Source organism: Amphimedon queenslandica, unplaced genomic scaffold, assembly GCF_000090795.2.
Source record: "Amphimedon queenslandica unplaced genomic scaffold, v1.1 AMPQUscaffold_13367, whole genome shotgun sequence".
Lineage (NCBI taxonomy): Eukaryota > Metazoa > Porifera > Demospongiae > Haplosclerida > Niphatidae > Amphimedon > Amphimedon queenslandica.
In genome coordinates, this window is record NW_003546397.1 from 41,448 (window position 1) to 56,066 (window position 14,619).

At 35.6% G+C, this 14,619-nt stretch overlaps 2 protein-coding genes across 2 annotated transcripts in view; one reads left to right on the forward strand and one right to left on the reverse strand.

Annotated features, from left to right (window-relative positions):
• LOC109582647 (UTP--glucose-1-phosphate uridylyltransferase-like) overlaps positions 1-7,794 on the forward strand; it is an 11,401-nt gene extending 3,607 nt beyond the window's left edge. Inside the window, exon 3 of the mRNA XM_019997488.1 lies at positions 7,607-7,794. Coding sequence (XP_019853047.1) covers positions 7,607-7,794 — 188 coding nt within the window. The remainder of the gene's footprint in view (positions 1-7,606) is intronic.
• An 875-nt stretch (positions 7,795-8,669) lies between these two features.
• LOC109582648 (uncharacterized) lies at positions 8,670-9,221 on the reverse strand. Its single transcript, XM_019997489.1, has 2 exons — positions 9,184-9,221; positions 8,670-9,132 (listed from the first exon to the last, which is right to left on the reverse strand). Exons 1-2 carry the CDS (start codon positions 9,219-9,221, stop codon positions 8,670-8,672), a joined length of 501 nt encoding a protein of 166 aa, XP_019853048.1.
• Between the last annotated feature and the right edge of the window lie 5,398 nt (positions 9,222-14,619).

A 14,619-nucleotide genomic window follows, 5' to 3' on the forward strand; every position in this document is an offset into this window, starting at 1 on the left:
AAGCCCATCTCCTTCAATAGTCTCCATAAGTTTGTTTTGGGTCCCTTCAATAAAGAATAGATTAACAAAGATGAAAATCGAACACAATATTTACCACATTAATATCTGCCTTTCTTAGTTCAGATAGCAAATTATTCACTGTCACCTGAACCTTCATATCAAGTAACTGATAGATCTTCCGTCGTATTGCAATATGGTCGAAACTATCAACAACCCTCTGTAAAAAAATCATTGCATTGTATTTCAAATTTTAGTGTTACCTTCACACGAGAACATCTGTATCGCTTTGCAGGTGACTCAAAGTCTTCAGTGGACAAGCACTCATATTGCTTGAGTATGCGCCACACTGTACATTTACCAAATCCTTTAATTTAAAGCAAAATCAATGCCATAATATAATTCTTGTACCAGTGATATCTATTGTTTTTGAAGAGGGCTTTTCATTTGTCCACCTCTTTTCCCCCTGCTTTTACTTTCCTCTCCAACAAAGTAATTGTAGATCCTGACGACGAGCCTCTTCTCTCCAGACTGGATCCTCTTCCCCTTCCGAGGCATAGTCAACCTACAAAAATAATTAGAACAGCACAAGCTTTAAGTTTAATTAGCAATAACAATTATTATAAACAACTTATCCTTTTCCAAAATGATAGCTGTAATATATAATCCAGTACAAGTACTACTACAGCTAGAAATTGCAATAGAAACAAATATGAAAGGCATTTTTTAATTGTAATGTTACCTGAAGAACTTCAAAGGTATTTGTGTTACTGAAGTCCAACAAAAAGATGCAGCAGTCAAGTAAAGGATTAATGAATAGTTTTCAGTAGATGAAGAAGTCCAAGGGCACTGAAGAAGGTAGTAATTCGTTTGTTTTTGTAAGTGAACCCAAGTGAAAACAGTTTAAAGAAGCTTCCACGTGGATAAGCGCATAAAACGTGGGTGGGCGTTAACTGCCATGCCCTAATTAATGATGTTGCGTAATTTGATAGCGCATGACGTTTAAGCACGTGTTTTTCCTGTTTCTTCTCAACTGAAACCGACTATACCACTGACTTATGGTCAAGCATTAATCTTAAGTCATTCATTAGCTATACCATTCAGTGTGTGACAGACAATTTGGAACTAGAATGTCTGTCACTTTGTACTAGCTACCTTCCCCAAGATCACACTGGTGAGATCATTTCTGACATCTTAGAAGCAACTTTAGAAGAATGGAGCTTGAAATCATCGTAACAAGTTTGTATTACCACTGATAATGCTGCGAACATTAAACTTGCTGCAGAGAATTTGGGATAGACTGAATTGTCTTGCTTTGGACACAACCTTCACCTTGCCATTACCAAAGCTATAGCTAAAGATAACAGGTGTTATAGGGATTTGGGGATAGAATACAGAGGAAGAACCTCTCACAAATGAGCTATGTCAAGCCATAATTTGAATCTACTGACACAGAATATTGATCCAAATGTAGTTGATCTTTTAGAAGTTTGTTCATTCTTGGACCCTCATTTCAAGACAAAGTACATAAAAAATGAAGATAAAGTGAAAGAGACAGTTTATAGAGATAGGATCACAGTGTATGACTCTACCTGTGCATCCACTAGTAGTCAGTCAACTTCACACATTGTTTCTCCTGGTAAAAGAAAGAGAACACTCTGAAGTTTATTTAAGGTACACGAGGATAAAATGGACCTACCCACTATCTCACCAGAACAGAAAATAAAAGCTGAAGTTTCAAAGTATATTGATGAAATTAGACTAGATGTTGAAGACGATCCGCTGAAATGGTGGCGAGTACATAGCGAGCAGTATCCTTTGTTGGTGGCAGTTGCTATGAAATACTTGTGTGTACCAGCAACTAGTACAGTATCTGAAAGACTATTTAGTAGATCAGGCAGAATTGTTACTCTGTCAATGTCTTCACTTAAACCTGACAAAGTTGAAATGTTTTTTTTTTCTTTTGAAAAATTTGAAATAATACTTCTTTTGTTATTAATTATATTTGTGATGAAAATTTAAGGAATTTGTGGGTCAAACACTATATTTAGTTATACCAGGGTATTTTTAAGTAACAATACCTTAATACTTATATTTTTAATACCGCAAAGCCTTACCATGATACTTTAGTGCACAATCCAAGATCTCTTTAGGAACTCTTACTCATTCCTTTTAGTAAGCAGCGTAATCAACTTCTAACGTCTTTCATTATCTGTTGGAGTAATAAGTTCTCCAGTGTTCAGTTTTGCTTTCATTCTCATCATTGCTCCTCACTTTTGTCGCGTGACCCAACTCCTCTAAGGCTATAGCTTCATCTGATTGGTTGAAGCCCACTCTGGTAAAATTTGTTGTATGTTTGTATGCATTTATGCACATATGTGCGTTTGGGGGCGTGGAGGTGGTGGTGGTGGAGCCCCTTAATGTTTTACATTCTTTCTAGTAAATTAATTACTCAGCTCTCCTCGTTTGAAATGAACAATTGTCTCCTCCATGAACGATTGATGTTACTCACACGGTTGGAAGTAGAACGATCCTTCGGGATCTTTTGCAGAGTCCATAGTTAGGTGTAGAATAGCTCCACTCCTGTCTCTATTCTTTACCAGTTTTACAGCTGCCGTCACTACCTCTTGACTTCCTGTAAACCCTGCCTTCTTTCTGCAGGCCTTCACTTCCTTAGAAAGAGACAAAATACCTAGAGAAAACAAAGGAGTACCAAATATACATGATTCAATGTTTCTGTTCTCGGAGCTAGTATTAATATAGACTGCAGTAAGCACCACCTTTCCTCATACTTCACTTCCAACTTAGTAACTGCTCCTATTCTGAGAGGGTTCTGGTTTCAGCATTACATTCGGTTTCTTATTGACAGCCACTAGCAGATTAGCAACCTTTGCTTTTCATCAGAAAAGACTGGAAGTCATGACAATAGCTGAAGATCCTGAATCAACAAGTGCTTCCACAGGTTGTCCTATTTCGAAATGGTCTAGTGACAGTGTCCATCTGCAATGTTTCTTCATTGTTGATAACTCTGCTTTCACCCATTGCTGGTGAAGTTTCTTGCATTCTCCTTCATCATTGTGATACTGGCCTAAAATAGTGTTGCTAGAGTGTTACTCCCTCCTACCAGGTGTCTCAGCAGTCGACTTTTGTCATGGAACAATCTATAATGAAATGCCTAGTACTTCCACACCTGTGACACTTGGTTGGGCTTATGCTGCTGTTTGCTATTGGTACTGGACCCTGGCTCTGATAGCTATCACTCTGGTTAGTGGGCTTCTTTGCTGGGTGAACTGGATTATGTTGCATCTTGGCCAGCTGCTTTGATTTCTCTTCCATTGTCCTGGGTTGGTGTAGTGAATCTGAATTCATTAAACAAGTGAATCCAATGTCTTCAACAACACTAAATGGCTGAATATCTAGAGCCATCATTTCCACGATGCGTAAGTGATTCAACTAAGCTCTAGCCATTGATGTCCCATCTGTCACTGGTCTGTTTTAATGTAAGTTACTTTAGCATCTGTTGTTTTCTTTCCATCTTCTCAGATTGTTTGCTTTTTTTTTTAGCTTTTTTTTCAGTGAGATACTCCATATATGCTTCTTTGTGGTTCTTCTTTAGGTGATTAACTAAGTTTGTAGGACTGTGGGCCTTGTTGAAGTTCCATGTCTATCAATAGACTCACTGCAAGTACTGCACTTCGCAGACTTTGTCTTCAGCAAGGGAGAAATATTTCCAAACAACTGATCCCTTTCTATCAGCCATTTTGATACCAGGCTAACTCCACTGCGCATGCTCAATGAGATTGATTTTTAATTATTGATGCAAGTTATTGTAGTTATTAATGTTTATTAAAAATTGGCTAAATAATGATAAAAATATCCTTAGCCGATTAAGACTTTTTAGCTACAATATTGGCAGCAACCGATAACCGATTCCAATCTCTAATGCATATTATGTATCAATTTCTGACTGCTGCTCATCAGATCTGCAATTTTCCTCATGGCAAGTAACATTATGACTCTATTATTTCTATTCTCATCAAAACTATACGGATGATGTCCTTTGACTGTGTTGCCATGTCCTACATACATTTTTAGATCGCAAGGTTTTCCTCTCTGGGACAAGGTATACCTTGTTTTGTCATGCACCGGTTTGCCAAGGCTGATTCTACTTCACTAAATTTTGATTTTTTTCCTTATAGAGCAATTGATCAGTTGCCTTTTAAAAATGGAACTCTTTTACTTGTTTGAAAGTTTTTAAAAATGTGTTTTCATATTGAAAAACCAAGGTTGCAACATGATTTTGGCAACCTTGTAACAAGTTGGTTGCCACTAGGTTGTCTCTACCTAGTCACAACCTTGTAAAAACCTTGGATTTGCCACGTTTCTTGGCTTGTGACAACCTTGTCACAATGTACAATGAGTTTAGTACAATAACTATAATCTGAAACACTATCAACACAATTATTGTTGACATCCTAATCTCATGTACATGTAGTTTTAAATGATTTCTAGATACTTTTAATGTATCTATGATACATGTATACTATATCCCAGTTGAGTTTGGGACAAGAAAAACTGGAATAACTTTTTATAGGAATGTGGGATAAGAATGAAACTTTCACAGGTTCTTAATCGCCAAAGTCCATCAAAATTTGTGAAATCTTGGGTCTCTCAGCTCTTGGGAACCCTGAGAACCGGGTTCTCCCTATAAACCCAATGGCATACCAAAATGACGTATTATGACAATTTATCTACGTCATAGTTTACATAACAACACATGTCCAGAAATGAGTGGACACGGAGTAGTATACTGAGCAATTATCTCCGTATACCACTGATTGACTTCATACAGGGCAGGAATGGACATTTCCATTTACTAGGCTATATCTTTCTTTACAATAAGAATCATCAATTTGCGCACTTCAGTAGCTGTTCTTCATCCATCTACCTGTGTTCCTGCTAAATATTACAGCATTTGGAGTAACTTTGTGTGGAACATTTACCAATTGAAGATGAGGCAGTCAGTGCCGCCATCTTGTCATTCCTTTATGTATGTATGATAATTTTTTTACTTTTTCAATGGTTATATCTAAATTTCAAACAATTTTTGACAATTTGCTCACTTATTTTGTGAAAGTACAAAATTCTTACTACCCAATGATGCAAAAAAGATAAAGAAATTCAAAACTTTGTTTGGAACATTTGTCTCCTGAAGGTGAAGTAATTTTAGCCATTTCAATGATGACGGCCCGGTGCAGCAGCAAGAGTCAACAAGTCACAAGTGCTTTCCTCTTCTCTTAGGAATAATAAAGTGAAAGAAAGAGTGCTTAACATCTTATATATACAAGCAAATAGTGTCTCTAGACCTTTTTGAAGTAAGACCTCGAGTAAGACGGCCATTTGTTGAGAAGAGCCTGTTCTTTCACCACGCTTGCCACTTTAACAAAAGAATATGAGAAAACTACCATAACCAATTGCATTAAGTAGCATTCTAGAAGCCTCAAGTATCTAGTGAAGTCACATCCATGTACCAGAAAGACGTTAGCAAGCTTTGTAGTGAAGCTTCTTATCAATCCACCATTGCTGAACTGCCGTTGCTATGGTAATTCCAATGAATATCATTAAATTAACGCGACCGGAAGTCCCATTGAAATTTCTGGACATGATGTGGTCGTGAGCACAAACTGATAATTCTTGTTTTAAAAAGCTAACAGAGCAAGATCTTCTGATAATGATGGCCTTTATGAAGACTAGTTGACTCCAGTAGCTGTTGTACTGCTTATCAGGAAGAGCAAGACTGTTTTAAGAGTGAAACAATGCAGCCGCCATGCTTCTATGAATATCATTAAAATACGTCATTTTTGTGACGTAGCTACATTTTTCAAATTCCACGCAGCTGCTTCCACTTCTGTCCCAAACTGAACTGGGATATAGTATAGCTAATGTAAAAAGATGTGGATGTGCATTAATGTTATCTGTATTGACTTTTATAAGTGCTGGTATGGTAGCAATAGCTTCATATTATCATGGGGCATACTTAATGAAACCTCAGTTTCCGGTTAACCTTCGGACAACCTTTTCACAAGTTGTTATGTTTCTTACATGTTAGTCACAACTTTATCACTTTTATACAAGGTTGTTACTAGGTTGCTACAGCTTTGCGAGGTTGTGACCTGGTTGTAACAGCCTTGGAATTTCTACATGGGCTATATGATTTGTGAAAATTAGGTAATAGTTGAATGCAATTAAACAACACGATCGTCGTAAGTTTTAATAACTGAAATTTCATTGAATACTTCTTAGAATGTACCTCAAATAAAACTTCTTTTCTTTAAACACAAGGGATGAAGTTTACAATGTACATGTAGCACCAATTTATTGGATTAGGTTCAATTTGGAAATGCTCTTCTGGTGCAGTCCTTAGTGCAACTGCATCCTTGGACTTATCAATTAGAAGGGATTGGCCAACGTCTGGTCAGACCTAGGTTTATTCCTTGTTATAGCTGCATTATTTGTGTGGGAGTTTCAGATTCGTTAGTTATTCTCCAAAAACCAACATTCATTAATAATGCCATTTGGCTTTGGAGCAGCATAAGAATTGGAGAGACACTAACAGTTTATGATTCTGCTGTCATCACTCAGAACAATAATTTGCTAGAGTTTATAATAGTTGAGAAATAGGAGCGACTGCTTTTTGACGTTATGGATTAACTTTATACCAAGTAATAACGATCACGGAACATAACACCATAGAACATGAACAGCAACCCATAAGTTCACAGCCAAAAGTTATAAATATGCATCAGAACTGACTTTGTCTCAATCAGTCTTGGCATTATATGTGAACCATGAATTTCTGGACTCGGCGATGGTATAGGCATAGAAGCATTCTCAATGAATTGGTATTTCATGTTATTGGCTTGATCTAAATTGGGCTGAGCCCAAAATAACAGAATGAGGCTGCAGACTTGATTTTATTATTTATGGCAACATTCCCAGATTAAGCATAAAAATTTTTGCTATGTATTAATGCACTTCCTTATGTATAAAATCATTGATGATTCTAATAAGTTTTTGAGGTACATAAATTAAAGGTAGAGATTCACAAACAATTGTTACTGCCTTGAATGTGGACTGATATCAGTCTGAATCAGAATGATATTGGTCCTGAATCATGTTTTTTGTGTAGTCAGTCATGATGTAACTGTGAAGTACAGTGACAATACAATCATGATAAAATTTTTATTTATTATTCGCTAAATATCAGGCATGTTTTATAATGTCATGTGTCAGGGCTTTACCAGTATTGAATATCAGTTAATCCTTTATTTTGGGTGGAATTTGCTGATTCAGACATGATAATATTTGGTTTTGTAGTTATAGAAATGATCTAAACAAATGAAGTAATTCAGTAACTCACACTTTAATAAACAATTACACATTATAATAAGTTCATAGTTACACATTTCTGTGCATCTGTAATATGTAGTCGGTTGTTTACAGTTTATGAAATAAAGACCTAACCTTTAGATATTTTAGGCACCTTAATAAATTGAAGCATGATGGCCTCTATTATTGCTTTTGAAATTAATTATGGTATACTATTTAGGTATCAATGTTCCACGTAGCAGATTCCTTCCTGTGAAAAAGACTTCTGATCTACTTGTAGTAATGTCAAATTTGTTCACATTAGTTGATGGTTGTCTCATACAAAACACTGAAAGAAGCATTAGCTCCTTACCTTTAGTCAAACTTGGAGATGAACACTTTCAAAAGGTAAGTATTTTAATGATTTAATCGACAAAATGTTATGTTCTTATAAGTACATGTAATTGCCTTGCACAATTGGTGTCAGAAAATTTAATATTGAAATAAATGTATCAACGAATTTTGTAGGTGGAGATATATTCGTGGCTGCAATTATTTGCGGTCATAAAAATTCAATTAGAAACCAAAAAAACTGAAGTGTTATTTTAATTGAAAACTGTGCGATATTGAAGAAAAGCACCTTGCTGCAGTGTTCTTCAGCTATTGTTCTTGTGTTACTAAGCCTTGGTCTCTTTAGAGCTGCTTTTACTTGTTCTTTGCAGAACTACTGTCTCGCCGCATTTGGGACTCTCCACCCATTCTAGTTAGTGTTTGTTGACTTTGGTGTGGTTCATTATTACTGGCATGGTGACCAGCAATAATTTGGAGCGAAGAGGCTGAATGAGCTCTTAGGTAGAGGTCCATACAAGAAGTTAACAGATAGTGAAGGATTCGCTATTGGTGAACCAGCTAACTCTGAGTCACCTGTACGCTCTAGTACTAGTACATGTACTACAATATCTCCATTAAAGACTACTACTATTTGGAGAAGCTGCTTAGAAGATTTGAAAAGCTGAGAGATCTAAATGATGATTGTGTACTGACAGATACAGAATTTTGAGAAGAGAAGCAACAAATACTAGCTACTTTGAAGAATCTAACACACAAGAACAATTCCTCAAGTATGGAATGAATAACATTGTTTAATCTGTACTTTATTGTCAAAATTGAAAATTCTTCAACATTAATAGTGTTATGCATTTATGCATTGTTGAAGTTGTTAGTTAAAATAATTTGCTAATGATAACCACAATGTGAAATCCATGTTTGGCAGTCTTTTTTAGAAATGCAGCACAATGCAGCTGTCACTTGAGTTTCAGTATCCAGGTCTTTCCAAGTATCTTTGTGATTTTTAGTGAAGATTTGATACATGTAAATGCGTTTTCAATCTGGTTTATATCTGGACTGTATGGAGGAAGGAACTGCACTAAAACTCCAGTTGACTGTATGGCATCAACAACATTGTCAACATTGTAAATAGACGAATTATCCAGCACCACTGTGCTGTGATTGTTAATTCCATTGAAAGGCTTGAGTAGGAAAATAAAGCAATCTTGAACAAACTTTAGAAAGGTATCATTATTTACTGTAGGTGTTGTAGCATAGAAATCTATGATTCCATTTTGAGACATTCCAACATTTGCTGAAACACAATTGCCTGTTACTAACAGTTTTGTTGCTACAGCAAGCTTTCGTTTAAGACTATAGGCAAGCTTCCTCATGGAGTCTCTACCGTCGGCACCAGTGTTATCAACAAAATGAAGAATTCTGGATGACCAATATAAATAGAGAATAGACATTTCTATAAGGTATTTTGACCTCAAAAACTCACATCTCTGTTGTACCTCAATAACCATCTTTTGCTGAGTAAAACCTGATTTCTGAAGAAATCTACATAAGGTTGCCCTGCTCTCTTCAGTACCGTTCTCTATTTTAAGCTTATCAGTGATATCCTCCAGGTTTATACCTAGTGTCTCTATGACTAGTTGAAGAATGAGCTATTTTTCGATATTGCCTAGCTTTTTGGTACCAAAATTTTCTGGATAATCTAATTTCTTATAGTCCCAGTGGCATTAAATAATTGGAGAACTGTAGATACTTTAGATGGATCTACATAATACATTCCACTATCTGTTGGTATGTTCGACCCTAAAACTTTCTTTGGTAAACCATTCTCCACTGCATATCCTCAGAATATGGTATCTTGGCATCAGTTGATGCTACAAAGATAATTCATGTCCCAATCTACTCCAACAGTCTATGTGCAGGTCATGTTCCATCAGATCATTATGAATTTAAGGAAGAAAAATGTGATACTATGACTACTGGATTTTACCATCTTAAGTTAGCTGCCTGCCGCCATTTTTGTTAATTAAAGAAGCATGTGCTCCAAAATGTGGGTATGGTCGCGCATGCTCAGATCTGCAGCTCTGGAAGAAGCAAGCAATTTTTAAACCAAGCTATTCTTGGAATCAACTGCAATACTTAAGTTGAGGTTTCCGGCTAAGAGAAGGTATTAATTGTACATATTATTGTTTTATTTAATTTTAAAAACACATGATTAATTTTATGATATACAATGATAGTGTAAACTTGACAATAGCCTGGAAGAGCAGGAATAGCTACAGGATTGTAGTGGAGATGAACACTCTCAGCTCACAGCTCTTTAGACAAGGACTTGTGTCGAGACTAGTATTAATTTCACTTGTCATCAGTATAGTTGATATTTCTTATCTCTTCAATGCTGTCTTGTATAAATGCTGTAAAGTCATAACAATCATAATAATAATAAAGAAAATTATTGTTTGTGTAAAATCAAGAAGTATTGCAATGGCAAGTAAAGAAATATCAAATATTATTAAAAATTGACACATATAAAAACATAAAAAATTTAAAACAAAAGTTAAGTAAGATTTTAGAGCAAATTTGTTAAAAAGTAATTGAAACAAGGACAGGTAGGATTCCGAATGACTAACGAAAATACGAAATGAAAATCCTACTCTCATGACGCAAATTCTACTTTACAATGCAAGGCAATCTGTTATTTCTTAAATAATAACATTAAAAGTACAATTTAGAGTAGAATTTGTCACGAGAGTAGAATTTTCATTTCGTAATTTTGTTAGTCTTTTGGAATCCTACTTGTCCTTGTTTCAGGTACTTTTTTATAAATATTTATTTTTTAACAAAGGAAGTTTAACATACTATATGTAAACATTGAAACAACGGGTATTTATATCTGGATATGCTACCGTTATGTTACAAAAGTATCCCATTCATTGAAGTATGCATTCATTTTAGCCCTATTTAAGTTGTCTGATGAGTACTAACTAGTTTCAATACGTTACGTCACAAACTTACTACCCACCAATCTTAACATTCCCTGATTTTATGAAACTAAAATTATTTATACTAGATACTCGTGCTTGTGATTAAGAGTTGTATCTCAAGTGCAGGAAGGAACAAAGCATGTCTTAGCCTATTTCAGTGAAAGTCTCTCCAAACAGAAAAAAAATGCAGCGAGAATTTTTAGCAGTCATTTGCTGCACATTTTTGTTGATACATTTTAAGTGCAAAGTTTAATTCAATCACATCCTAATTCTCTGAAGTTGTTATGCAGTTCCTAAAGCAGCTAGAGGGTCAATGAGCTTAAAGTATTCCTTTACAGTAGAACATTGCCTTGGCCATAAATATAGAAATGATGATGCCCTTTCCAGAGAGCATCCAGTATTTATGTCCTCAATTCGAGTAAATCATTGTTAGGGCATACTTCAGCACCAATGCCTTGTTTTCATTTGGAAGACTCCATTATAGGCCCTGTTTATTAGGCATGTACCATTGGCTGACAGATCAAATTTTGACACAATACAGTGTGGCTACACAAAGTCTGTTTCAGCTGTGGGATCAGGTAGTAGTTATGGATGGAATGCTATTTTGGAGGTGAACCATCTATTAAGCACTTGGTTACTCCCAAGATCCTTTGGCACACGATAGCACACAGCCTGCACACAGGTATATCTATTGTTCACTTGGGACTGGCAAGTCATTACGAAGATATTAGTAACGCGGTAGCGTTACTAAGTACGATTCACCCCCAAACAAAATGGCTGCCACGACTTTTGCAGCCTTGCTATACCGGGAAAACGAGCTCCTATGTTTACCAGACTTTATAGAGGACCTTATCTTGACCAGAGGACTCCAATGGTACAACTAGCGTGGCTCTAGACCTTGTCTAAGCGAAAAGTCAAAAATCGGCGAACCGGCCGTTTTGTTTAGCCACCTTTTTTCATCTTCATCATCATCATCATCATCTTCATCAAGTCCTGTCAATCCAGTTGTCGGTATGTATCTCAGTATCAGTGGGTGCTACAAGAGTAATTCTTACACCAATCTACTCCAACAGTCTATGCGCAGGTCCATGTCCCATCAGATCATTCTTCAAGTAAGGAAAAAGTGATACTGTGACTGCTGGATCGAGCCATCTTAGCTACATGCCGCCATTTTATTAATTAAAGAATCTTGCCATGTGCTCCAAAATTTGGGTGTGGTCACGCATGCTCAGATCTCCAGCTCTGGAAGAAGCAAGTTATTTTTTCAACTTACTGCAATACTTTAGTGGAGGTTTCCAGCTAAAAGAAGATATTGATTTTACATGTTACTCTTTTATCAAGTGTTATTTTATTTTATTTTAAAAACAAACAATTAATTAATGTTATGACTTATGATATGCAATGATAATTATGAACTTGACAACAGCCTGGAAGAACAGGAATAGGAGGGAAGATGGACACTCTTAGCTCACAGATTCTTGAACAAGGACTTGGTCAAGACTAGTATTAGTTTCACTTGTCATCAGTATAGTTGATATTCCTTCAGCATGTCTATTCTTAGACTAATAATAGTAGTAATAGCACCATGGGATGATAATATGAGGAGGCAATGATCTTTCCACGATAGCCGCAGTAGACTTTGATAGCAGAGCATCTCAATAGATATAAAAATAAATATATCATGTGATCTAAAATAAGAAAATGTCTGATTTAAGGTGGTGTTGTTCTTTGATTTACAGTGTCCTGACGTCATTGCAGTGCTATGAATACAGTAGTCTATTCAATGCTGTCTCTGATAAATGTTATAACAATGATAATAATAATAAAGAAAATTATTGTTTGTGTAAAATCAACAAGTATCACAATTGCAACTAAAGAAATACTATAAATATTATTTTTAAAATCAACACAAACAAGAACATAAAAAATTAAAAAAAAACAAGATGAAGTAGGATTCCGAATGACCAACGAAAATACGAAATGAAAATCCTACTTGTGACACAAATTCTACTCTACATTGCAAAGTGATCCGTAATTCTTACATAATAACATTAAAAATACATTGTAGAGTAGAATTTGCGTCACGAGTAGGATTTTCATTTTGTATTTTTGTTGGTCGTTCGGAATCGTACTTCGTCTTGTTTTTTTTAATTTTTTATGTTCTTTTGAATATTGGTGCTGCACATGTTCTGAGTCTGGTACACGCAAAACACCGATTCCCCATTCGAAAAGATGACTATAAAGTATTAATACAGGAATTCCAATGCTGTTGATCTCCTACCTCCTGCGACCATTTCTAGCTAATCCAAGTGGCAGCAGGTACCTGTTTGTCACAATGGGTTATTTTGCCAAGTGTAGGAAGGAATATTCACCCAGTTCCTATTATGGAAATCTCTACTGTGGCAACAACTATTCTCAATGAAATGTTTTGTTTTTCTCCTGAGCTCCACCACTCTGACCAAGGGAAGCAATTTGTGTCTCATTTAATTAATAAAATTTGTCACTTATTGCAAGTTAATAAACGTAGAACCACACATTATTAATAAACATACCTACTAATGAATGATGTATAACTTTAATAAACTAATTAGCTCTAAAGTAAAAATCATTAAACATCGATTTATACCATATATGTGTAGAGTCCTGCATTTATTTAAAGCACTCTTAGCAAAAAATTAATTGATTGATGATTAATTTCATGGTGCATTCATTGGAACCGTGCGGACATTTAAAAATTTTTTGTTTTGGTCAATGGTATGTTTGAATACTAAAATTTTACATTTGTCTTACCTCTAGTCACAACGCTTTAAAGTAGGCCATAAATTATATAGAAACTAAGAGTTTATGTGAGGTGCAACCATTACACTTACAACTTTCTTAAGCAACAATTCCTATTGATCTTGATAAAGTTTAACTGCTTCTACACATTTTCTGTCTGATGACTCTACTTTCACTCTCTTTGTAAAAGACCCCTAATTCTCTTTTACAGTCAAACCTGTCTATTCCGGACACTTAGGGACTAGCATGAGCTGTCCTGAATATAGAGGTCAGAGGATTGAATTTAAATGACATTTAAAACATCCTACCTGTAGATCTGTGCTTGAATACATGTTTATTATTCAAAAAAGTCAGTTATAAGTGTCTGCTTAGCTGCTGCAGAAGCAGAAAGTGATACTACAGAATTTATTAAGGCACAACATTTTGTAGCTTCAGAAGTATGGCCTTTATTTTCCAAAAATGCAGAAACATCTTCCAAGTATTTGACAGCATCACTGTAACTTGTAATGACTTGCTGGGACGATGATAGCACATTTGTGTCCACCTCATTTTCATCATCATTGTTTTGTGTAACCGCCTCTTCCTCATTAGCAGGGTCTAATTCTCCAAAAAAAATTTTCTACCCAGTTCTCAGATGCAATGTCAGCACAAACTGGTATATTCTCTTCCCCTTTTATTAATTCCTCTACAGAGCAAAAATTTGTTTGTTCGACTTGAGATACAAGGCCACGTAGCTCAGCAATGTCATCATCACAGTCTACAAAAGGATCTTTATCAGATGGTGAAATAATTGGTGTAATAATGTCCATATTGTGATTCAATATGCCAGCACTTTTGAAACATTTCCTAACTGTATCACTTGAAACCAATTTCCATGCTTCAGCTATCCATCTAATTGCTTGAAGAATTGATATATTCTTTGTTACATCTGAGGGCAGAGTATGCTCATTGATCTTAGCAGCCTATAATGAACTTTAAAGTTCTTTATGAGTCCCAAGTCTAAAGGTTGTAGCTTAGATGTAGTATTAGGTGGTAGAAATACTATGTTAATATTGCTAAACTTGCCCTTTAATTCTGGTTGGTGACAGCCAGCATTATCCATCAAAAGTAAGATGGAACGACCCTCAGCTTTGACTTTACGATAAGC

What these genes read in the sequence shown, in the direction of transcription:
- LOC109582648 (XM_019997489.1), bottom strand. Translation starts at nt 9,221, where the DNA reads ATGGTTATTGAGGTACAACAGAGATGTGAGTTTTTGAG. An exon ending in CAGAGATGTGAGTTTTTGAG is followed by an intron (nt 9,133 to 9,183) that starts GTCAAAATACCT and finishes TTGGTCATCCAG; the next exon opens with AATTCTTCATTTTGTTGATA.